Here is a 26,021-nt window from a genome sequence, read left to right on the forward strand (position 1 = left end):
TAATTTATTCCTACCCTATTCAAAAGATCATACTTTGCCCTCTGTTGCAATATTCACTTAAAGTATAGTTGGCGTGGACTTTAATTTCCATTTTCTAACAATTGCATTTTTAGCTGCCAGCAGGATTAAACTTAAGGCCTTATGTCGAGGCAATTCCGATCTTGTATCCTAGGTCAAAATAATCCATTTCCATAGCTACACTCAATTGCTTACCCAGTATGCCTGACAGAGTATTGTGTAGGGAATTTTTAAACTCTGCCAACTCATTTACACACTGAGAACATATGTTCCCAGAGACCCGTTTCTTCCCCGTTAGATCTTCCAACATTTCCCATCTACCTGAGGAAAAATTATTTGGAGTCTGCTTGGGGTATAAACATATCTATGCAAACAGTTCCAGGCAAACATCCTAAATAATCTGGATTTTTTTTTTTTTGCCTGTTTGGGATCCATACATATGCCGTCCCATTGTTTCTTGGTGAATTGCTCATCTAATTTCTCTTCAGAATTTTTTCTGACTTCTAATTTCTATTGTTATTGTGCAATATTTTATGTCATAGTTATCCTTTTTGTAATAATATCTTCTGTTACATATTTAGTTAAAAACCCAACCAGTGCATTTTTTTCCATTTTTGTTTCTGCCATCCCTTTTTCTTTGTCTGTACCCTGATAGGCGAGGCAGTTACTAGTCTTCAATCGAGAAGTCTTCTTGGGTTCTTCCATTCTATTACCCTTTCCTCTCTAATTTGTTCCCATTACCTTGGTTCCTTTGCCAGCTTCCTCCAGTAAATTCCGTCCCCCTCTTGCTTATCATCTGTGCTCCTAATTGCAGTCATCCCTGTTGGCAAAAATCTCCTTTCTCCATTCCCATGTTGGCTTACTTCTTAGTATGCTTTCTGCTACTTTATGAATATAATATTCTGTATAGTAATTATTTTCCTTAAGGATCTACATCCAAATCCTAGTCTCTCGTTGTTCCATGAGCTTCCTCCCTGTTTCATCACCATCTCTTTCCACTTTGAGTTAGTGTTCTGCTTCTGCTATGTTCAGGAGCCTCAGCTTTGTCTGGAATGCCCCTTCAAATTGGGTAATCCCAAACATCCTTGTTCTATTGGAAGGATCATCTTATGCCATTTGATTCTTGTCTTCCCCTCCCAGATAAAATCCATCAACTCTCTATTAATTACTGTCCACAATTTCTTCTCTGGTTGATAAAAATATGCCTGATCTATGTATAAAATTAAAGGGACTAAAACATTTTTACTACTTGTATCTTGCTATCCATATCCACAGGCAAGAACTTCCAGTTTCTCAGTTTTTTATATTTTTGTTTGTCTCCTTATATCCTTAACTGACCCAACAGTCTTTTATTTTAATTCATACTCCTAAATATTTCATTTTCTCATACACCTATAAATGTAAGTATTGCTTAACCAAGTGTGGCTACGTAATTTGCAGCTATAGCCTTTGTTTTATCTTAAATTTTATATCCTGAAAAAAACTGGCAGTCTTGGAATATTCCACAACACTGAGATGTCCTTGCCTTGCTCCATCAGGTACAAAATAAAATCTGCAAGTAAAGCAAACTTTACTTGAGCACCATATCAAATATATTCTTGAATTTCTGAGTCCCTTATTTTCTTTGCCAGTGGTTCTAAATATAATGCAAATAAAGGGGAGAGAGGGCATCCCCGCCTGGTTCCTTTGTTCAGACATAACTTGTCCTAGAGGAACCCTCCCACTTTTGATTTTTGCCTCCATTCCCTCCTGTAGCCTTCTAATTAACCTTAGTATTGTTTCTGAAAATGCAAGTGCTTCCATTGCCCTACTCCTAAATCCCCAACTTACTTTGTCAGGTGCTTTCTCTGCTTTTAAGACCCACCAACAGCAGAGTTCTTTTGTTTGTTTTAATTTCTGCTCCCCTCTGGGTCTTCATTGTTGTATTAATGTTATCAAATGTTTGCCTCCCTTCCACAAAACCACATTTATCCATATGCATCAATTTTGGCATCAAGACCTAAACATTTTATAATCATGGTTTAAAATTGAAATGGGCTTATATGAAACTGAGTCTGATGGGGGTCTTCACCTCCTTTAGGTATTAAAGTCACCACAGCTTTTTTAAAGGATGTTGGTGCTTCCCCACTTTTTAAAATAATGTTAAACTAAATCTTCTAGATCTTTATCACTTTTTCCCTCCCAGCTTCCAATCCTCCACTGGAGTACTATTTCTTGATATTTTCACCATTTCTATCTCATCTCCTCGTATCTTTACTGCTGTTGAAACTTATTTACCCCTTATCTTGGCATATTTAATTAATCCATAATTATTTCCATTTGTGCTTTTTCTTGATTTCCACACTTCACTTCTCTGCTCTGTAATACCTCTACAGGATATCTGGTTATTTTTCCTTGTCACAAGCTTCCCAAGTTTGGCAACAACTCTTCCTACTTTCTGTTGCCTAAATTGTGAAAAAAGATTTTGTTCTTTGGAGTTATCAAAGAACAGTTCCTTAACAGCAGTCTTTCTAAACTCATGCAATATTGTCCAGGTAACCCTTATTGTTTCTTTAGCACTTTGCAATTGCACCTCTTCTTGTTTTATGAGATTCCCTTTATGTAATACATAAGCCTTTGTCAGCCCCGCTAAACTCTTATTGCTTCTTAGCCATATAGCTATTTCTTTTATTTTTATCTTATTTTTTAATCTCCACTTTCATTTTATTACACCCAATAACTATAACTTCTGGAGTATTTTTGTCTTCCCTTATAATTACCAAATAATTGTTTATTTCCTATTCCTTAATGTCCTGGCTTTTTAACAGGTGGGTGGGGAAAACAGTGTCACATCTTTACTTCATTACCTTGCATTTTGTTATCTTGGTAATTACTGGTACATGATTTGAAATATTTACTGAATATGTCAAAATTCTCAGTGAAATGCACGTATTCCCATGTAATGTAATTTTTATGTAGTCTATTGTACCTTGGGAATTAATTCGTACCAAATATTTTCATAAATTTCTTCTGAAATCAACCCTCTTAGGCTCCCCAAATGCATCCTCATTTCTGTATATCAAATTATAGTCCCTGCTTATAAGTAATATTCCCTACTAAAAGCTGATTTTCTTCCAAAATTTTTAAGCTACATAATAGCAGTTTTATGTGGAATATAAATATCAGAGTAATCCTCATCCTTTGCTAACACCCCTCTTATTACCACAAATCTGACATTATTATTATTAATTTTTCCTTTTCTATCACTGCTGGAGCTCTTCTAGCAGTTAAGTATCACTTTTTCCTTTGTAATATTCTGCTAAATACCCATCCTTAAATCCTTCCTTTATCAAATTCACATGCCCTATTCTTTCCAAATGCATCTTTTGTAGCATTGAAAGTTGCACTCTGCATTTCTTGGTATAATTAAATATTCTTTCCTTTTTGTGAATATCTGTGAGACTAGTCACATACCAAGATAATGTTGAAATTTAATATGGCAAGTCATTTTTCCACCTATTATACATGACTGTTTTTTTGAATGTCTGTTGCCAGCTTTTGTGATACATGCACCCGTTAATGTTTGGCAGGTTAATCCTTTATACAGTTATTTTCTTGTCAACAGTGGCACAGCAGATATTGTTGTTGACTCGCAGCAAGAGGTTCTGTGTTTCAGTCCTCAGCTAGGATGCCTTCTGTGCAGAGTCTGTATGTCCTCCCTGTGTTTGCATGGGTTTTCTCCAGGTACTCCAGTTTACTTCCACATTCCAAAGACATGCCTGACCATAGGTGAGAGAATGCGTCTGTGATTGAGTGGTAGGAAAGAACAGCAGTGGCAGGGCTAGCCACCTGGCAGTGTGAACAGTGGCACTAGATTGACACTGTTGAAGCGACACCCCAACCCCCTGTGCAAAAATGGGAAAATTGGTTAGGGAGGGAGGAATTAAGACCAATATTGCATTTTTGCAAGACTTTTTGCTTTAATAAAAAATCTCAAGCAAGAAACCAAACTCGCCCCCAGAACACCCCCATAACCTGTTAATAAAGATGCACATAACTATGTACATTCTACAAATGATGATTAACCCTCCTAAAGAAGAACATTTTCCCAAATAGGCAGCTGTTAACACAGGCCTTAATTAACCTGAAGTTGAGGTTATCCATGCTGAGACACGTTCCTGCCTGTCCTACTTTGATTGGTGTCTGCTTTTTCATCTATATTCCATTCACCCCGTCAGATGTGAAAATAACTTGCATGCTTTCAGAAAACATTAAATTGTAGCTTTGAAGAAACTGGAGTTCTTGCTTTTTATTGCCGTTTTATCAGGTTGTCTCCATGGAAATATAAGAGAAAAAATATAATCATCTGCTGCAGCCTGAAAAACAAGCTGAAACATGTGTTGCTAAAGGAAAACTTTTCATTGTATTCAGCATTTTCTTATTTATTTGTTTTCATTTAGAATTTATTAGATTCAGCCAAGGGTCTTAATCCAGACATTCAGCTATGCCAAAGCAAGAGAAAACACATCAGCCCTGCATATATTATGAACTGCATACTTTTGTAGCCCATCCCTCACCTCATCTTAAAATTGGGGCCTATTAACTTAAACATGCTTTTGTCTAGCTTTTCCTCTCTTTTTGCACTACAATGTCTACATTTCTTAATATGAAGAAAAAGTAGCAAAAAAAAAGAAAAATTAAGTAAAACATAGCAGCCCCTGCACGTACGGCAACTGCACGGCTCCAAAATACCAAAGTGCAATACAAATAAAAAGGAGCCAGCAAACTGTAGCAATTCAATATTTAATCCAATAAATCATGTAAAATCATGAAAATAGAAGCAAATAAACCGCTTTCGGCTATAAAGATTGCGTAGCCTTCATCAGTATTATACTGATGAAGGCTGTGTACTCTTTATAGCCGAAAGCGGTCTGTTATTTGCTTCTATTTTCATGTTTTTACATGATTTATTGGATTAAACATTGACCTGCTACAGTTTGCGGGCTCATTTTTGTCTGTACTTAAATTAAAATACTTTGCTGTATGGGTGGTAGACGATGGTAGAGTGAAATTCAGTTGGTTAAAAATAAGATTGGGAACTTCATGCCATTTTAGTTGGTGCAGTGCAATGGGAGGTTTGAAGCAAATCCTTTCATTTGTTATGACAGGATTCAAGTTGGTTGAAATCAGTTTTTCTGAGGTTAGTGAATTAATGGTGAAGCGTATAGCAGGGTAAAAATTAGATGAGTTCTGGATATGGCAATTCTGGTGGAGTCCGTTAAGAAAGGCTTTGCTGTATAGATGAGCCAAGCTTGGAGTGTACCTTCTTGATAGTTAGGACTAGGTGCTTGTCAAATCTAAGGTTGCTTTCAGTGGTCACCCCTAGGACGTTGTTGTGTTGAACTGGTTCTGTTAGTGTTGGAGGAATAGATGGTAAAGGGTGAAGGGTAATCATGTGTTTTGCTATTAGTGAGAAGCATGAGTTTAGTTTTATTAGGATTGAGTTGGTAGTCAGATTGGTAATTTTCAATATTACTGAAAGTGTTTTGGTTTGTTTGAAGGAGTGCTGGTATGGAGGGAGCTGAACAGATAAGGGAGTAGATGTCTGTGTATCGAACAATGATTACATGTTGAGTGGTTGGTGGAAACAGTGGAAAGCAGTGGGCTGAGTATGGTTCCTCAGGTAACATCAGAGACAAGTAAAAGGGAAGAGAGTTAATTATGCCACTTTAACTGCCTGTTGCCGGTCGGATAAATAGCTAAGAAACCAGGAGCAGGAGGGCTGAAAAGGTTTGAGTGTAGCTTCTGATGGAAATCTATGTCAAAAGCTTTTGACAGGTCAAGGAAGGTAGAGGAGACGTGGAGGCCAGAATTCCTAAGATTGTTGGTTTGTATTAGTAAAGCTAACTAGAGCAGTAGTTGGTGCTATGCTTTTGGGCTAAAACTGTGTTGGGGTGCAGATATGAGGTGATTGTTTAGTAGATAGTCAAGTGGTTGTGTATGGATACATTTTTCAAGTATCTTGGGAATGCGGGGAAGAATGTCTTTTGGCCTGTAGTTGAATTTAGTGGATGTGACCCCTTTGTGTAAAGGTATTGTATATTTTGGGATATATTCAGTAATGGACCAGTTGATTAAGATAGAAATAGGGAAGGAAATTACATCTGATGGGGCCTATATTACATTGTTGAAGTCACAGGAGTTCGAACGATGTAATATCAAACCAGGAAGTTTGAAATCCAAAGTACGAAAACACAGAAAAGTTTTTTTTTTTTCCCCCCCAGGGGAAAAAAATCGCTGTTCCGGTACAAAAGCAAAAAAAAAAAAAAAAAACACGTAAACTTTAAACTTATACTAATGTGGGAGGCTGTAACACCCCCCCCCCCCACTTAAATATGCCAACTCTGAGATCGTACCACAGTGGAGGAAATAGCAAAGCCGGCAAAACGTCCCACCAATTTTTTTCCCTAGGAAAAAATCGGTGTTCTGTGGCTTCGCTATTTTCACATTTTGAACACATGGGTTCGATATTACAACATTTGGACTCCTGTGAGTTCAACATTGTAACATAGACCCCATCTGATATTATTTTGAGAAATTCATTGGGCAGCTGGTCTGCAGCGAGGGATGAGGGCTTTAATTTGGAAAGTAGCTTCTTTATGGTGCTAGTTTGTATACATTTAATTGAGAGGGACTGGAGGTTTTGTTGTCTGTGTAGGTAAGTATAGAGGGGGTAGGATTGTTTTTTTTATAAGGGATAGGAAAGAATGGACAAAGTGAGAGTTTAAATTGGGAAGAAATACTATCAGTGGTTTTGGTAGTGTTTGTAGTTGGGGTTGTGATCTGAATGAGTTTTAGCAAACAGTAAATAGTATGCCAGAATTTCTGGGGGTTATTTTGGTGATTTTCTTGTATTGTGTAGTAGATTTTTTTTGGCATGTGTAATTTGCTTTTCGGATAGGTTATGCATTTGTTGATAGTTGAAAAGAAGAGATGTTTCAGTTTTGGTCTCATGATAATGTTGGCAGGCCCCATGTCTCTTAGTTAAAGTAGCTTCTTGGTCTCTTTATTGAACTGTAGCATAAGTTTTAATTTACTGCAAGTTTTCTAAGGGGGATTAGGATATTTAGAATATTGATAATTTATCATTAAAATATTGAACTGCTGAGTCAAGGTGGAGGTGTTTAAGAGGGGACCAGTCACATCTTTTGCAGAAGGGTTTTAAAGACTTCAGGTAATAGAAGTTTTTTTGTTCTGTATGTATTCGTAGACTGTATTTTTAGGAAGACAAATACATTGTCTAATCAGGTAGGTGGGTCAGTGAGTCAGTGAGTTCCTAGGCTGTTGGGTAGAAAACCAGATTGACAGCAGAGGGAAGGTTTATTTGTAAGGATGCAATCCATTATTGAATGTTTTTTACTGTGCTAGTCAGCCCTGGTGGGTGATTGTATATGACAGAAAGCGTGAAGGTTAATAAAATTGGATGGAGTGTCAAAGTTGCAGGTTGACCAATTTAGGTTAAAGTCCCCCATTATTATAGTTTACTGTTGGTGTGGTGGGGTGGTGCTGTGGGTCGCCTCAGGCGTTTATGCGCCTCATAGTTAGGATTTGCACTTAAAGTCTCACTTGTGACGCTGAACGCGTGATCGCCGTTGAAGGGAAGGCGCGTTAGCGTAGGCCCGGCAGCAGCCAAAACTCTGCTACTGCCAATCATTTAGCGGCGGAGTTCCGCTGTGGTGGCGACTAAACGAAAAAAGAAAGACACACACACACACACACACACACACACTGAATATATGTTGAAGCACACCAGCAAAGGAGGTCTTCAGTAGAGGCTGGATTGTTGCAGTGGGGTATGTAAACTGCTATGAAAGTGATGTTTGTTGGAGTTGAATTGGAGGTGGGAGACTAAGATTTCACAGTTTTTAGGGTTTGGGTAGTTTACTAATTGATCCAGTCTGAGATTATCTTTGTAAATTATGGCTCTGCCACCACCCCGTTTGAATCCTTTCGAGACTATGGATGTTATACCGAGGAGTTAGTATCACAGTGTCTTATGTGTGGTTTAAGCCAGGTTTCTGTTAGTTCAGCTGTATCTGGAGAATATTGGGTGAGAGTTACTTGAAATTCTGAAGTTTTGTTAAGTATATTTCTTAGGCTCATGCTCAAGATAAGGAGATTTGTGTTGCTGTGGAGGATGGGATGTTAGAGTGGGAGATTTGCTCTGTGTTTATAGGGCCTTGATTGGGGTATATGTCTCCACTCTAATCTGGGCTGCATTGACTAGAAATACATGGGTAAATTTGATAGTTTAGTGCATTTGTGAAGTAAGTTAGGAGTTGTTAGAATGAGCACATTTGAATGAGAAGAATTCGATATTAGAGTTGTATAGGTGTGGTGAGATAATATAGTTGGTTACTGGGGAGAGTTGTGAGTGGGTTGGTGGGGGAGTGGATGATTGATACATGTAGATTTTAATAGGATGTGTACCGATATGCTGTAGAGAGCAAGGTTTATAGTGTAGTGTATTGGAATAACTTTGTGTAGATTTGAATGTTGGGTATTGAACTAACTTGGTAAGTATGATGTAGGCTGATGAGGGAATGGATAGAATGGGGTGGGGTTTAGTATAGGACGTGTAAGCAATTATCAGTAAATGGCAAGGCTGCTGTGATTGGATGGTTGGTTAGGGAGGTGTGTTTTGTGGTTAGCTATACATGTAAGTGGAGCAGAGATCGCAGCAGACTAGAAAAAAATATAAACAAGCTAAAAATGCAATCAAATGATTGAGAACTGCATCAACTGAGAAGGGTACTCTGCAGTCAAGTAAACCAAGGGTAGGAGGGCAGCCAGAATGTAGGCTGTCATGTGATTGCAGGCTCAGATACAGGTAGATTACAGGAATATGTGAAATCTTTTAACATACATTAACAGCAGCAGAATTGCTGTGGACTGTTTGTGGCTTGGTTGAGGTGGCTTGTTTCACTTTGAGCAAGGTGGAGGTGAGGTCCTTACTGATGTTTTAGCCACTGGTACAGTCTAAAAAAAGAAAGATGGAGAGGCTGTTAGAGAGGAATGTGTTTTGTAGGGTTGTATGACTAGAGAGAGAGTGAGAGGAATTGAGTAGAAAAAGATACAAGTGTGATAGGAGTGAGCGAGTAACCGGTGATTAAGAAGTAAGGGGGGAGTTTGTCTTAGTATGCAGAAGAAAAAATAACCAGAGATTAGGAAAAGTTGCTTCATAGAGAAGAGCAGACACTACTATTAAACAATTGTATGCCTTAGTACACTTTACAAGGAGAACTAATAGCGGTTAAGGCGGATTCTGTGGTTTCAGTGTTACAGATTTAAATACAATTCACAGCTACATGCGTAGTTAAGCAAGATCATTAACAGCAATAAATAAATAAGCATAACAATGACCAGGTTGAACAGTGGATAAACAAAAATTTAGTTTAGTACTAAAATGTTGATAAATAATATTGAAGTACTCTCTCAGCTACATGCTGCCAAGCAAACGAACAGATTTGATTAGCAATATATACAAAAACAAGTCTAGCGAGGTCATTACTGGCTGTCTAAAAACTTGTTGAATGAAACTTTAACAACATTATGCACCAAATCAAACACTTGAACAAACACGAGTTTAGTGCAGCTTAAATCCGCCTACAGTCCATTAAAAGCAGAACTGCATGTACAATAGTGTGTAGACAAAGCTATTTACAGTAACCTGATTAAGTAGATCTAGTATCTTATATATTAGATGGCTGCTGTTACATCATTTATGCAAAATATGCTTAAAAAGCAGAGATTGTTTGCCTCAGCTGTAGCACAATACAAACGCACTCATACCTCAGATTTTTAATGCTTTGCCTTTCTGCCATTTTTTTCAGAATTAACTCTTTGTTGGTAGATTTGCATCTTTACTAATACAGGTGTTGGTCGCTTTCTCATGGTCAGAGTTGGAGCATACGTCAGGGATGACTGAGCCAATACCCTCTCGGAAGATAATTTTCCTGGGTGCCAGCTTGGACACAAACACCCAGATGGCCTACCTCACGCCAGAGAAGCAGGGGCAACTAATTCAATACTTCAGAACACTAGCAAATTGCACCAGGCTGACTGCAAGGAAAATCCTGCAGGCTCTGGGATTCATGGCATCTTGCATCTTACTAATCCCATGTGCAAAGCTGCATATGAGGAAACTACAATGGTACCTGAAAAACATATGGTCTCAACACAGCCACAGTTTGGAAACAGTAATACCACTAATTCCATGTCTGCAAAAGGAATTTCTGTGGTGGGCTCAAGCATGTCAAACAAACACAGGTCTTCCATTCAGCAAGCCTTAAGCAAATCAAGTCATCACAACAGACGCCTCGGACTACGCCTGGGGGGCGCACATGACAGATCGGTGCATTCAGGGCAAATGGTCCCAAAAAGAAAAGCACCTTCACATCAATCAAAAAGAAATGCTAGCAGTAATAAATGCTACTATAGCTTTCAAGGACCTTCTACAACCAGGTCAACTATTGGTAAGAACGGACAACACCACAGTTATGTGGTACATAAACAAGCAGGGAGGAACACATTCTTACCCCCTATGCAGACTGGCCATGTCACTTTGGAACATGGCCATGGACTTACAAATGGAACTACAAGCACAGTACTTGCCAGGCAAAGAAAACACGCTGGCAGACAACCTAAGCAGGAATATGACAGATCCACACGAATGGAAGTTGCATCCAAAAGTTTTTACAGAAATAATCCAAGAATGGGAAAGGCCAGACATAGATCTCTTTGCCTCCCACAAAAATCATCAATTGACAAAATTCTGCTCAAGGATCTTCCATCCAAAGGCCTGGAGAGTGGACGCTCTCTTTCAGTTGGACATCAATGACAGTTTATGCCTTCCCACCTCTTCCTCTGCTGCCCAAAGTTCTACTGAGGACCAGAGCAGACAGACCAAAGATGATCCTCATTACTCCGGACTGGCCAAGGCAACACTGGTACTCACTCCTGAGGAGCTTGACTCATTCCCCACCATGGACCCTGCCTCTAATGCCTCTTCTGACTCAGCACAGCTTCAAGACTCTTCACAGTCAGCTAAAAACACTCAACCTAGCCGCATGGAAGATTCCTTAGCATCACAGCAGGCCCTACTCTCCAAGGAGGTGCAGGATGTCATTTTGGAGGCCAGAAGGCCATCAACTAGAAAAGCTTACTCTGCAAAATGGAAACGTTTTGTGTCTGGAATGAGAAAAAAGGCCAGGAACCTGGAAAACTGAATTTACCTCAAATATTACAATATTTAGCTGAACTGCTAAGCAGTGGATTTTTTCTCCTCCATCAAAATCCATGCCTTAACCATTTCTGCAGAATACAACACTGATCCACCTTTATTCTCTCACCCTCTCTTAAGACAGTTCCTCAGAGGGGCTAAGAATTTAAGACCTCCAAGGAAACAACCAATACCTGCTTGGGATCTTAATTTCATTCTGGAAAAACTGACCTTGCCTCCCTTTGAGCCAAGCTGCCTCATCAGATTTGCAATATTTGTCCTGGAAAACAGCTTTCCTTCTGGCTATCACCTCAGCTCGTAGAGTTTCAGAACTACAGGTTCTCATGGCTGTCCAGCCTTTTATCATCTTCCATCAGGACAGAGTTTCCTTATGAACCAACCCGTCCTTTATGCCTAAAATGGTATCCAGGGTAGCTTTAAATCAGGCCATACATTTACCTACTTTTTATCCTAATCCTCAAAACAAAGGGGAGAGATTACTACATTCCTTGGACATCCACAGACAACTGCGTTATTATTTGGACAAAACAAAGCCTTTCAGAAAATCAGAACAGCTCTTTGTGGCCTATGCAGTAGGAGCTCAAGGAAAGCCAATTTCCAAACAGACTATCTCAAAATGGATAGCCCACTGCATACGCTTTTGCTATTCCTTTCATGGCAAAACTGTACCTACAGGCATTAGAACTCATTCCACCAGGGCCACAGCCACCTCTGCAGCCTTCCTCAGAGGAGTTCCTACCAAGGATATTTTGGAAGCAGCCACTTGGAGTTCTGTGCATACTTTTTCCAAGCACTATAACCTACCATTATACTCCAAATCTAGAGCAGGCTTTGCCACTGCAGTCTTGCAGGGCATTTTGGCTCCTCCTAGTTCCACCTAGTGCCTACCACCCCTTTCTTAGCTTTGGGATTCTATCCATCTGTTATGACTGCAGCTGTATGCACGATGAACATAGTACAGTTTTGTACCTACCATAAATGTAGATGTTAGAGTGCCAATACAGCTGCAGTCCAGGTTTCCCTCCCTCCTTCCCCTCTTGGGACAGGCCTATAGGCTAGCACATCGTCATACAACCTGATTGGGGTATTCATTTATGATGTATTTGCTTGCAACTACTGTATTTTGATTATATTGCATTGCATTATTACACAAATTTATGTATTGCCTTCCTTCTGGGGGCACCTGACATCTGAGGCAAGAAAAACTGAAGAAAATGGCGTCGGCTGGTTCCTTTATACCCCTGATGTCAGGGAAGAAATGACGACAACTGACGCTGGACTTAGACTTTGGAATTCGGCCGACCGAGGACCCGCCTGACGGCAGGAGAACCCATCTGTTATGACTGCAGCTGTATTAGCACTCGAACATCTACATTTATGGTAGGTACAAAACTGTACTTTTCTCACTAAGGGAGTCCCCATTGATGCCATGGTGGTGGCGGCGGCCACCAATAAAAAGATGTCAGAAACCTCTTCCTCTGTCCATCCTCCTAATAGAGACTCTTGGACAATGGACAAATACGGGAAATGCATCTTTAGTTCTGTGACATTTGCCATGAGTTTGCTCAACTATTTAACCCATTTCACCCGTCTTCAACAAGATCTCCTCAAAGAGCTTGTAGATACTGTAAAGGGCAACATAGATGATGTTGTCTCTGAAAAGGTGACTGCATAGCTCAACACCCTTAATTCCATTGTGAACTCATCCGTACGGCTCATTTCTTATACAGCCGATGGATCGAGCCGAGCAGCAGGTTTAGCGATAGCTCTGCGGAGACAATCCTGGATGCGCTTATGCTCCTTTGCGGAAGCCTTCATGTCTTTCTTTGTCAACACCCCATTTGATGGCTCTTCCCTGTTTGGGCCCAAAGTCAAGGAGACTGTCACTAGGTGTGAGCAGGAGGGAAAGACTCTGTCTGCCGTAGGAGTCCATTTTTCCACCCCTTCTAGACCATACCCCAAAGGGCAGAAAGGTGGGAAAATGTGGTTTCCGAAAGTCCCAAGCAGCTTTTCAGAACACACATAGTGAACCCCCCACCAGGAGCAGAGGAGGGGGCAGTAATGGAAGACGCCACCCTGGCGGCAGAGGGGGTCCGCAGAACCAGGGCGACAGGGAGCAGTTCCTTGGCAAGCCCTACCAGCGCTCCTGAGAGGAGGACCGCTGTCCTGCTCTGGAGGCAGTCAGGGGTCGCTTGGCTTTGTATCCAGATGCCTGGCTAGGAATTGCAACAGATTCTTGGGTACAAAGCATAGTTACCAGAGGATACTTCATTCCATTTCTACGAAGCCTGCCTGTCTGCACAAAAATCCCAGATGTTCCACCCTGTCTCTGGGATCAAGCAGCCACAGAAATCCAGAGGCTGCAGGAAAAGTCATCCAGCCAGTCCCAGCAGACCAGATAGGATCCGAAACTTACTCCAGATCAGTCCCAGCAGACCAGATAGGATCTGAAACTTACTCCAGATTATTTTTAATTCCAAAGAAGACAGGGGACTGAAGACCCATCTTGGATCTCAGCAGACTCAACACATTTGTAAAGAAGAAGAAGGCCATCTAGAGAACATCTGCGTTTCTGGTTGGGAGCCAGTCACTACCAATTCCGGGCACTGCCCTTTGGACTCACAACAGCCCCCAGAGTGTTTATCAAATACATGGTCATGGTTACGGCTCACTTGAGACGTCTAGGATTCCAAGTGTTTCCATATCTGGATGACTGGCTCCTTACCGCCGCTTCCAGGCGTCAACTAATTCTGTTGAGGGATCACACACTCAATCTCTGCTCTCAGCTAGGCATCGCGATCAATTTTGAAAAATCTGCGTTGTCGCCATCGTAGCATATCTCCTTTATCAGAGCAGAACTAGACACTACCACCACCACAACAATAAGATTACCCCTGAACAGAATAACCTCTTTACGGACTCTGGTCTCAGACATTCTGCAGAGGAAAAAAGTAACTAGCCCATCAAGTTCTAAAACTCCTAGCCACCATAGCAACTACACTCATAGCAGTTCCTCTGGAATGAATGCACATGAGGATTCTTCAGTGGTTACTATTCACCCACTGTTCATACCAACAACTTCCCATGTCGTCCTTAGTCATGATTACGGACTCTTGCAAGAAGGATCTTCACTGGTGGTTGACCAGCCAACAACTTACGATGGGTTGTCCATTTGCCCCCCCCCCCTGCCGTCGGCCACGGTGACCACAGACGCTTCACTGATAGGTTGGGGGGGTGCTATTTCAGGGAAGTACTGCCCAAGGCACCTGGTCGGAGAAGGTCGCAGTTGCACATCAATGTTCTGGAGCTGAGAGCAGTGCTTTTGGCATTACAGCACTTTCACTTCTCTGCCTCTAGGGACGATTGCCATACAGACAAGACAACATGTCGGTAGTCTGGTACATCAACAAACAAGGAGGAACCTGGTCAGTCAAGAGGCTTTGAGAAGTTGGCAGTGGGCTGTGTCCACTGAGTGCTTTCTGATAGCGATGCACATCCTGGGGAAATCCAGCGTAATAGCAGACAAATTGAGCAGAGCCATTCTGTTACCTCACGAGTGGTCCCTCAAGAACAAAGTTGCGGAGAAGATTTTCTGCAGGTGGGGCCAGCCTTGCTGTTACCTGTTTGCATCCCCTATGAATGCCAAATGCAGAAACTACTTTGCCCTAAATCCCCCACTGGGGGACAGCCCAAGGGACTCGCTCATACACGATTGGCCCCCGGGACTCCTGTATTCCTTTCCTCCTATTCCCCTGATTCCCAAGTTCTTACAGAAAGCCCAAAGCTCTTGGCAGGATGTTAATCTTAGTAGCTCCACTTTGGCCTCATCAGATTTGGTTCCCCTTTTTCCGACTCTACCAACTGGAGGAACTTTGGATTCTGGACCCAGTTCCAGACCTTCTGACATATTCGTCAGGGACCCTACACCCCACTCTTCGTTCCCTCAGACTGACAGCTTGGCTGCTCCAATTCCCTTCCTAGCCAGGTCACATGATTTTTCTTCGGAGATACAACACATTCTTGTATCTTCCCATAAAGCTTCTACCAGAAAGTTAGATGCTAGAAAATGGAAGCATTTTGCCATTTGGGTTTCTTGAAACAACGTTGATCCCTATGTGGCCCCTATTGCTTGTATTCTGGAATTTCTCTGTAAACTTTTTCAAGATGATGTTACGGCTGCCACAATTAGAGTGCAATTGGCTGCCATCTCGAATTTTCATCTTGGAGCTGAGGGTTCTAACTTAATGTTGCACAAATTATGTCGGGGCTTCCTTAAGGGCACCATTCATCTCAGGCCTCCTGTTAGACGGCCCTTTACTCCCTGGAATCTAAATTTTGTACTGTCCTGCATTATTCTTCCTCCTTTTTAGCCTGCATCATCCTGTCAATTGAAGTTCCTATCCTGGAAGACTATTTTCTTGGTGGTCATTAGCCTTTACTTCAGCACACAGGGTATCTGAGCTTCAAGCCTTTTCTGTCAAACCACCGTATTCTGTGTTTAATCCGGATAGGGTTTCACTGAGGACTAATCCTTCATTCTTGCCGAAAGTGTGCTCTGAGACCAATCTGAACCAAACTATTGAGCTAACTTTTTTCCGTAATCATTCTAGTCAGTTGGAATACATGTTGCATAAACTAGATGTCCACAGACAATTGAGATACTATTTGGACAGGACAAAGGAATTTCGAAGATCTGACCAACTTTTTGTATCTTACGCGGATGCCAAGAAAGGATCATCAGTTTCTAAAGTTACCCTTTCCAAATGGTTAACTGTCTTCATTAAATTTATCTACTCTTATGCCAACCAAACGTTAGAATATGGTGTGAAGGCCCATTCAACTAGAGCTGTCTCCATGTCTTCGGCTTATACGGCTCATTTACCTTTGGATACTATATGTGCAGCTGCCACTTGGTCTAAGCCTCATACCTTTATCACTCATTACAAAGTGAACAAGGCCTCCAGGGACAGGGCTTCCTTTGGTTCCACTGTCCTCAGGAAAATACTCCTGTGAGCCACCCAGGATTAGGGTGCTTTGGACGCTACCCACGTGTAAGAATAAACTGTGATATTGAACAACTTCACATAAAGAAGTTATGTTCTTACCATAACGTTGCATGTGAGTTGTTAATCTCACCTTTATTCTTACATTCCCACCCACCATCCCCCTCCAGGGTCTCGAAGAATGGGTAGACTTGGGGTCTGGTCTTTTCTGGGGTTCTTACTCCTGCTGGAGTACTTCTGAGTTACCTTTTATTCCTGCTGAGTTCAGCAAACTAGATCTGGGGTGGGACAGAGAGCATCATGGAATAGGGGCCTGGCCTCAAGCTATTCTGAGATCTTTAGCTAGTAAAGCAGCCGACTCGGAGCCGATGCCTCGGCTCCGAACCCACGTGCAAGAATAAAGGCGAGATGAACAACTCACATGGAACCTTATGGAAAGAACATAACTTCTTTTTATTCATATTTTACTAAAATACTGTAGCAAATTATGCATTTAGTAGCTTTAACTTCTAACAGATGTTTCCTTAACTTCTGCTAATAGTGTTCATAACTGAATGTTCACTAATGTAGTGTTAAGTATTGAGAAGTTGCTACTGAATTGTCTGTTATGCATTTATTATTTGGCTAATGAAGTATAAGCAATGGGATTTATTTCAGAGTATGTTTAATTGGAAATTGAGCTTAACTTGGATGTAGTACCATTGTGAGCTGATGCAGTACTCGTATTATGCAGTTGTAAAGGCTGTCCTAGTATTCTAGCTTTGACAACCTATCTTTTAACAAAAATTAAAATCCAACAAACATGATCAAAAGTTGTCACAATAGTAAAATTTCAGCTTTTGAGCACTTTTAATCCAGTAAAATGACATAATTCATGCAATAAAATCAAAATGCTGATTTACCAACTTAAATTAATACCGATCACTTGATATTCAAGAACCAAGCATTCATGTTTTGTGCAGTAGTATGATAGGTAATGCCATATGGTATAACATAATCCATAGGCATGAGTATATGAACCTATGCTGCTTTTTAAAAGGAAAGTAACCTGCCAAAGAAATGTTGAAGACACAGTTCTGTATTTTAATTGCACAGAAACAAGAAAATACGGTATCAAGATATGTACTGTGTTAATTGTTGAAATGAGCTGTTTAGCTGAAGGAAGTTAATTAAACCTGCTTGTAAATTATACATACTGATTTTGTATTGTGATGTTTCCAGATCAGTTTTGTCTTTTCAGCTTTTTCTGGTTAGGGGTCGCCACAGCGGAACACTGGTCCGCTAATGATTGGCAGTAGATTTTTATGGTGCCGGGATGCCAGCCCAACGCCCAACCTTCAGTGAAGGCACGCCCATTCAAGTATGTCTTTCGGAGGCCACTCGACCGCGTGGAGGACATGCAGACTCCACACAGAAGGCACTCCAGTCGAGAATCGAACCAAAGAGTTTAAAAAAAAATTGTAACATTTGTCAGCAAATGCGCCATCAGTTTTACACCAAAAAGCACCGTCTTTCAACTTTTCCTTGTTAGGGGTAGCCACAGTAGATCACCAGTCCGCAGATTGGCAGTGGATGTTTACGGTGCCGAGTTGCCAGCCCGACGCCCAACCTTCATGGAAGGCACACACATGCACTTATCTGCATGTGTTTAAAGCTCACTCAACCACAGGGAGGCCATGCAGACTCCGCACAGAAGGAACTCCAGCCAAACATCGAACCAAAGAGCCTCTTCATGTGAGGCGACAACGCTAACCACTGCTGCATGAGTTAAAAAAAAACAAAAAAAAAAAAACATTTTGACCTTTTGTCAGCAAATGCGCCATCAGTTTTACACCATGACTTGTATATGTTATATGCTGCCTCATGATTCTGTATACACCTTGTTTCTGTCTTTTTTTTGTAAGAGTCTCACTGCAAGTCAAGATTTGGAATTAACTGATGACATTCTTTATGAAGTATTTTTTGGTGTGCTATTTCAAATTTTATATATATATATATATATATATATATATATATATATATATATATGTGTGTGTGTGTGTGTGTGTCATAAGCAGCATATTTGACGTGTGGCCTGGAATTTTTTGTTAGTGCTTGAGTTTGTAATGGCATCTCCCATGATCTCATCTGTGGACACTTTATATAGGTGTTCCCGAAAACCAGAATGCAGTGGCTCTGAAAAGGAATTTCATTGGCTATGGAGTTACAGTGAAGGCATTCAATGCTTAACCGTACAGACCGTCTTACCAGCTAACCAGAGCAGAACAGTTGTAAAGAAGGTATGTTCAGGTTTTTTGAGCAAAGGAGAGAAAAAGGTTAAAACTAATGTGATACGAGTAAACTTAGGCAGATGTTCATTATCTGATGTCCATTCTTTGCTAAAGTATTCTAATGGTTGTTTACAGTGCCTGTAGCCATGATATAAAGTAATGAAAATGCATATGGAAAAAGATGCTGTAACAACATGGTCATGCTGAATTGTTTAATTTTTTTCTGTCATTTATTTTTGCCGTCTCAGGTAATGCTAACACTGAACCACCTTCCATCACTGGCAGAAGATGAACACTTTAACTGTTCATTTGGACAGTTTAAAACTAATGCAGCGGTCATGGGTACTGCAACTGTAATATGCGAGTCTCCCCCTATTAATGATCTTCCCCCCAATGAACTTCATAAAGGTGAGTAGTATATTTTAAGTAAATTTATCTTTACCCCAAAGTCTGATCTGCAGATAAAGTTTCACAGCCTGCTTCTCAATTCTTGTATGCAAATTTTGAAAAAAAGTTGATAAGTTAGTGGGGAAATTACAACATGGGTGTTCTGTGTGTTCACTATTTTCTAAACAGCTAGGTTGGCTGATAATCTGGTATCCTTTTCAGCCATGACCTTGGCCACAGGATGCACAGAGGTTGCAGATGACAGTTTAAGACAGCAGAAAATCAAATGAAGTTTAATTAAAATGCAGCATGTTGTATCTGAGTCATAATACAAAATGATAATGGATATTTTTAACATCCTGTGGTTATTTTGTGTGCTAAAATACCTTAGTATGTTGTACAATGAGTACAAGTGCCAGAGGGTTTGTAGGGGAGAGAAAGCAAACTTTCTCCAGGGAAGTAAGAGAGATTGTGTGTTTTGGAGGTGCATGGGAAGGATTTGGAAGCCCTGGCTCATGAACTGAAATCACTTTCACCATTTGACATTTAGTAGGTAGGGACAGGAGGTGTTTTTTTAGAATTTCACCAATGCAGTACCGAAACAGGATTCATCCTCTTCAAACTCCCTTCTGTCTCAACAGTAATCTCATAACTCTTCCACATCTTCCATAAACCTAAATGCATATTTAGTCTGTTAGCCTTGCTAACTCAAAACTGACCATGTCACCTGCCACAAACTGTGCCATCCCATATTGGAGCAAATTGGAATGTGTATCCATCATACTTGTTTGCACAGAAAGCAATGACCAATGCAATTTACTGCTGTAAATATTTACTGCACATATTTGTCTTTAATTAAATATATCAACAAATATTTCTGTGTTGTAGTCCTCTGTTCAAAATAAATGTCTGCATTGTAGTCTCTGATTAAACTGTGTAATGTCAGGTGTTACTGAAACCATATGCAATTGTACCTTATCTTTTTATAAAAAAAATATAGCCTTGTATAAAATGGAGCTTTTCTAGCTGGGACTCAACAGAAAATGGGCAAATTTCTGCCCAGTGGACACGCACGTTAAGAAATGCAGTAGATAAATAAAAATGTGTTTTGAGTATGAGAAGAGTATGTATTGGTTTTGGTGGAGCTTTAGGAGTTATTTTGAATATAACAAATTGACAGTAACTTCAGTCTTCGTGTGTTCTAAAGGATCTTTAGATTTTTGAATTTGATGAAGTAGTAAGAGCAGCTAAAGAGAGGCTGCATTCCAGTTGAAGGAGTAAAGCACAATTCATGTATTGTGTGTGTTTTCTTGTAATGGTAAATCATGCTGTGACTTGCTCTCTATTGTCTGAATTGCTGTGAAACTGAGTTTATATGCCAGAAGTATGGCAAAATTGGTTCTAAAATTGGTCACAAATGATTTCAAATAGGGACTGTTCCAGTGGCCAGTTAAGAGTGGTAGGAAATTTTTTAGTGTTGTTCCCACATTTGACTGGGGCTGTAACCTTTGGTCCCTCTGTACTGTGGATGAACTGCTACTTTGGCTACTGTCCTTTTACCTGTCAGCTATCCCTTGAAGTGATAGGGCTTGTGTCACTCACTGGGGTGTTGAGGATGATGAGCCTTAACTCACGACACCCTAAACATTTTTGGGGGGATATTTAAGCTCATGTTCCAAATGATGTATTACCACAGTGGCTTCACTTTTTTATGTATTGCATTACACGCAAGTCAGCCAGTGTGATACCCTGTCTTAGTTATTTTGGAACCATGTCACTAACTGTGTGCAAGTTCATTCCTGTAGCAGCAGCTTCCACATTTTCCTGCAAAGTCAGTTGATCCACCCTCCTTGATTAGTTCTGCAGGTGTGGTCTTAGCTTCTTAAACCTGTTTGTCACTTGTCTGGTATTAACACGGTGTTGCTGAAGAGGGCAGCTGTTAACAGCGCTCATAGCTTTTGAAAAAAAAAAAAAACATGCAGAGTACGCCCATTGTCAGCCAACATTAAGTTTATTTACATTGCCTCAGATTCACAGGACAGTCTTGTTACGTGAACTGCTGAATAACTTTATAAAACATCTGTATCCAATGTAGATATTCAAATAAGTCCCTTAATCAGTATCAGATGTAGTATTAGTACTTGTACAGAAAGTCTAACCTTATTTCTTGACCGTAGTGATGGTGTTCTGTAGCTCTGAAATGAGATAATCTTATCAAAAAGGGATTTTCATGTACACTGAATAAATAAAAGAAAGATTATGCCACTGTCAAAAGTCCCCAGCTAACTCCTCACTGTTTCAGAATGTATTCTCTGCTATCAAGTACCAAAAGAGAAGTCTGAGACACCCCCTCCCCTTATACTTTCTACATTTTACTGTGGCTATCTTCTTGATGCCAGCAACGCTGGGTTTGTCAGCAGAGTCCACAATAGCACCATGTGATGTATTACTTACACAGTTTTGAGAAATGGTTGTTGCATCAGTATGTTCATATATTCAAAATAACATCTAAATCATCAATTCTGTAGCAAATCTGATCTTAGTTTACACTTGGTTTTATATTCTGCCCCTTGAAATGGCCCATCTGAATATTAAGAAATACTCTTGTAGAAGAAATGTGCGACTCTTAAATTACATTTTCTTCTAGGATTATAGTGATTTTAGTCAGGAAGACAGTCCTCCTTTTATTTGCCCCCCCCCCTAAGATTTGCACATATTTCTGCTGTATTTCTTTTTTGTAAACAAGAAACATCTTAAATTATGTGTGAAATAGGCCGTGTGTGACATAACTGTAGCTGCAAACATTATACATTACTTTTAACATGTACAGTCCTTGTTAGTCCACCTTTGCATAATTCATTCGAATCCTGCCTTCTTTTAAACCTTGTTCCTCCTCTGCCTGTATTGATCCCAAAGTTCCCATTTATTCCTATGTATTTGGCTCCTACCCTTTCCTAAAGATCCCAGTTCAAGTTATTTTAACTCTGTTACTATCTTATATGCTTCTAGTAAAGTTGGTTTAGACTTTGATTTCCATCTTCTAGTAATTGTTTTTTGGCAGCCATCATAATTAGACTCAGCAAGGCTTTTACTATGTTTAGGCAATTCTGAGTTTGTATCATAGCTCAAAAAATAATTTCCCTAGTCACTCCAGCTTGCTTACCCAGCATCTCCAACAGCAGTCTGCAGGAAATCTTCAAAGTCTACCAACTCATTACTCTCCCAGAAAATATATTCCCAGTTCTTTCTGACCCATCACACCTCCAAATTTTGCTGTCTGCCTGAGGAAAAATTCTTTGAAGTCTGCTTGGGGTATAAAAATACCTTTGCAAGTACTTCCAGGCAAAGATCCAAAATCATCTAGATTTTGTTGCATATTTGGGACACATACATATATCCTCCATTTTTTCTTTGTGAATTGCTATTTAATCTCTTTTTCCAGTGCTTCCTAACCTCCTCTGATTGATTTGTATACTTATGCAATATTTTATACACTGTACCAATTATTCCTTTCTTAATGGCAACTTCTGTTCTAGATTCTACTAAAAACTCTACCAGTGCTTGTCTTTCATTTAGGAACCTCCCTATTTCTTTCTGTTTGCCTGTACTCTGATATCAATCCTTGATATGGAAGGCCATCTTTAGCCTGCAGTCCAAATAAATTATTGGTATGTTCCCATTCTATTACTTTTTCATCTCTAGTTATTTGCTCCCAGTACCTTGGTTCTTTTGACAGTTCTCTCCAGTGTATTCCTACCTCCTTTCATATTGTCTGTATGCCTATTTGCAGTCATCCCTATTGGCAAAATCTCCTTTCTCCATTCCCATGTTGGCTTAGTTCTTAGAATACCTTTTTGCTACTTTATGAATGTAATATTCTGTATGATTATTATTATTGTTCTCCTTAGAGGTTTGCATCCAGAATCCTAATCTCTCCCTGTTATTTGAGCTTCCCCCTTGTTTTGTCATAATCTCTTTCCACTTTGAATTACAGATGTGAGAGTGTTCAATCTCGCCGTTTGTTCTTACAAATGGGTGTTGGAGCCGATCGCATAGCAAAGCTTTGCATCTAAGAGAAGCTCGAGACCAACCTACCTCCCACAATTCCCTCTGCCTCTACCTCAGATCTAGTTTGCCACTGCAATCGATCGCATAGAGTTTGAGAGCTCTGACCAACTTTTGGGAAGATAAGCTAATTTCTTACCCTTTTTTTCTTGTGAAATCTTCTGATCTTTTTTGGGACTTAAATTTAGTGTGTGTGTGTGTGTGTGTCTGGGTCATCCTTTTGGCTACAGTAATATATTTTATATATATATATATATATATATATATATATATATATATATATATATATATATATATATATATATATAGTTTATTTTCCTTAGGGCCTACCCCACCTAGTTACTAGATTTAGGATTGATACTTGCAATTATTATTGCTGTGTTTGTGGACTTGTATCTAATCTTCTTGACAAAAGTATTATTTGGTATTTGTACAGTTTTTCTCTACAGGATATGTCTGAAAAAGCCAAGTCTGGATTCAAGAGGTGTCAGTGTGGGCAAAAGATGTCTATCACTGACAACCATAGCTCCTGTGTCTACTGTCTTGGCCCTCTCCATCTACAAGAAGACTGCTCCATTTGTCATTCTTTTAGTGGAAGGGTCATGACAGATAGATGCAGGAAGCTGATTGATAGAGGTCTTTTGAAGCCTGCCTTCCAAGAGGCGCTGGACAAGTCGGACCAGGCTTCTAAGTCCTCAAAGGGGTCGAAGACATTGGAGCCCACGTCATCGGCTCAGAGTTCTTCGCTTAAAGTTCGTTCACCGGTTCCACAGGCTTCGGGGCCGAGTGTCGAGCTTCTTACTGTAACCGAGCCTCGAGTCTTGGAACCGGTGTTGGAGCTTCCACCTCCTGCTATATTGAGGTCGGTACCGTCCTTGGTTCCTTTGACCTGTTCTTCCAGGCCCCTCTCTAATACGGCCCTATCCAAGCTCATTTCAGTCTCCTCCCAATTGGTGTCGAGACTCGAAGGCCTTCCCTTATCTCCATCTGATCCTCCTCCGAGGCCTACACAGCTGTCGGAGCCGGGAGACATTGATCTGATGATAGTGGAGCCCTTGGTGCCGGTACCGTCCCTTCCTCGGTCAGCACCGTTGACTTCGACTCCGTCGGAAAGGATAGCGGACTCGCGGAGCCGACTATCTCTCCTTGACTCCAGGACCGAGAGTCGAACCGACCTTTCGGTGCCAACTCTCCCTCTCGGTGCTAAGGCACGGATCACTTCAGCTACATCCTCGGGGTCGATGCCCTTGGCCTCCGTGTCGGGGATGCTTCCGCGTTCTTCGGAACCGGAGGGCTCCTTGGCTCGGGGTCCGGGGGCCTTCGACCTCATGAGGAAGGTATTGTCTTCAGACAGCCACGTCATCGGAAGCAACTTCTCTCTCCCCTAAAGGCCCGTTATCTACTTCTGCACCCACGACTACCCATAAGGGTGGAGCACCAGTGTCTCAGCCACTCCCAGAGGGAGCCCCTTCTTCCTCGGAGGCCTCACCTGAAGCCCCACCGGATGACGTCCCGAGAAAAAAGTTGTGGAAGAGGAGGCACTTAGATTCTCCACAAGAATCCTTGACAGTCGGATACTGACTTAGATGAGTCAGAAGGGTCCCCAAAATCACCCTCAGAGGATGTCTCCTTTGTGGACATCCTGGAGATCCTTGAGCAGAGAGGTGATTGGCAAGCCCTACCCCCTTCTGAGGATGAGTCGGTTCTGCTGAAGGCATTTGGTGCTCGACCTTCCACCTCCTGGGTTACTCCGCCCTTCGATGAGTTAATGGAGTTAATTGCTCGAAGGGCGTGGGAGACACCTGACACAGTGGAGCCAGTTCCCAGTAAGCCTAATAAATATATAACTGCCCCTCAGGACAAGTCATACCTTACTAAGGGAGTTCCAGTGGACGCTATGGTGGTGGCCGCAGCCACTAAAAAGGAGATATCCAAATCTTCCTCGTCTGTTCATCCTCCTAACAGAGACTCTAGGACCATGGACAGATATGGGAAACGCATCTTCAGTTCAGCGACCTTTTTCCATGCGATCGCCGAACTACTTGACACATTTCACGTGATTACAGAGGGATCTAGTCAAGGAGTTGGGAGATACCCTCCAGGGTAATACAGATGCTGCTGTCTCGGACGAAGTTACAGCACAGCTCAATACCCTTACATCTATTGTGAACTCGTCCATGAGGCCGAAGGGTCGAGTAGGGCTGCAGCTTCAGCGATTGCTCTTTGTAGACAATCCTGGATGCGGCTGTGCTCCTTTGCGGAAGCCTTCAAGTCTTCCTTTACTAACTCCCCTTTTGATGGTGCCACTCTTTTTGGCCCCGAAGTAAAGGAGACCCTAACCCGGTGTGAGCAGGAAGGAAAGTCTCTGTCTGCTGTCTGAGTCCGGTTTTCCACCCCATCCAGACCGTACCCCAAAGGGCAACGAGGTGGAAAGATGTGGTTTCGTAAACCCCAGGTTTCTTTCCCAGGCACATAGGGTGATGCCCCCCCCAGAGGCAGAGGAGGGGGCAGAAATGGAAGACGCTGCCCTGGCGGCAGAGGGGGTCCGCAGAACCAAGGTGACAGGGATACTATCCCTGGGAAGCCTTTCCAGCACTCCTGAGAGGAGGCCCGACTGTCCTGCTCTGGAGGCAGTCGGGGGTCGCTTAGCTTTATACCCTCAGGCCTGGCAAAGCCTTACTTCAGACAATTGGGTAAAAAGCATCATTACCAGAGGTTACAAAATTCCCTTTGTATTTTTCCCATTACCACAAAAAAGATTCCCAGATGTACCACCCCATCTGCGAAAACCTGCAGCTATAGAAATCTCAAAGCTGCTAGAAAAAAAGAGTCATCCAACCAGTCCTGGCAGACCAAAGAGGATCCGGAACTTACTCAAGGTTCTTTTTAGTTCCAAAAAAGACAGGGGACTGGAGGCTAATTCTGGACCTAAGCACTCTCAATACATTTGTGAAGAAAGAAAAGTTCCGGATGGTCACGCTTCAATCGATCCTTCCC

General features: G+C 41.2%; 2 protein-coding genes across 2 annotated transcripts in view; both read left to right on the forward strand.

Annotated features, from left to right (window-relative positions):
- The window catches only part of LOC122807088 (plexin-B3-like), a 336,306-nt gene extending 317,296 nt beyond the window's left edge, over positions 1-19,010 (forward strand). The window contains exons 5-6 of the mRNA XM_044078028.1: positions 18,449-18,581; positions 18,821-19,010. Of these exons, the coding sequence (XP_043933963.1) occupies positions 18,449-18,581; positions 18,821-18,988 (301 nt within the window). The 3' untranslated portion in view covers positions 18,989-19,010. The remainder of the gene's footprint in view (positions 1-18,448; positions 18,582-18,820) is intronic.
- The window catches only part of PLXNB1 (plexin B1), a 3,809,096-nt gene that overhangs the window by 1,671,895 nt on the left and 2,111,180 nt on the right, over positions 1-26,021 (forward strand). The gene's annotated exons all lie outside the window — the stretch shown is intronic.

This window comes from Protopterus annectens, chromosome 7.part0 (genome assembly GCF_019279795.1).
Source record: "Protopterus annectens isolate FY-2018-M chromosome 7.part0, PAN1.0, whole genome shotgun sequence".
Taxonomy (NCBI): Eukaryota; Metazoa; Chordata; order Ceratodontiformes; family Protopteridae; genus Protopterus; species Protopterus annectens.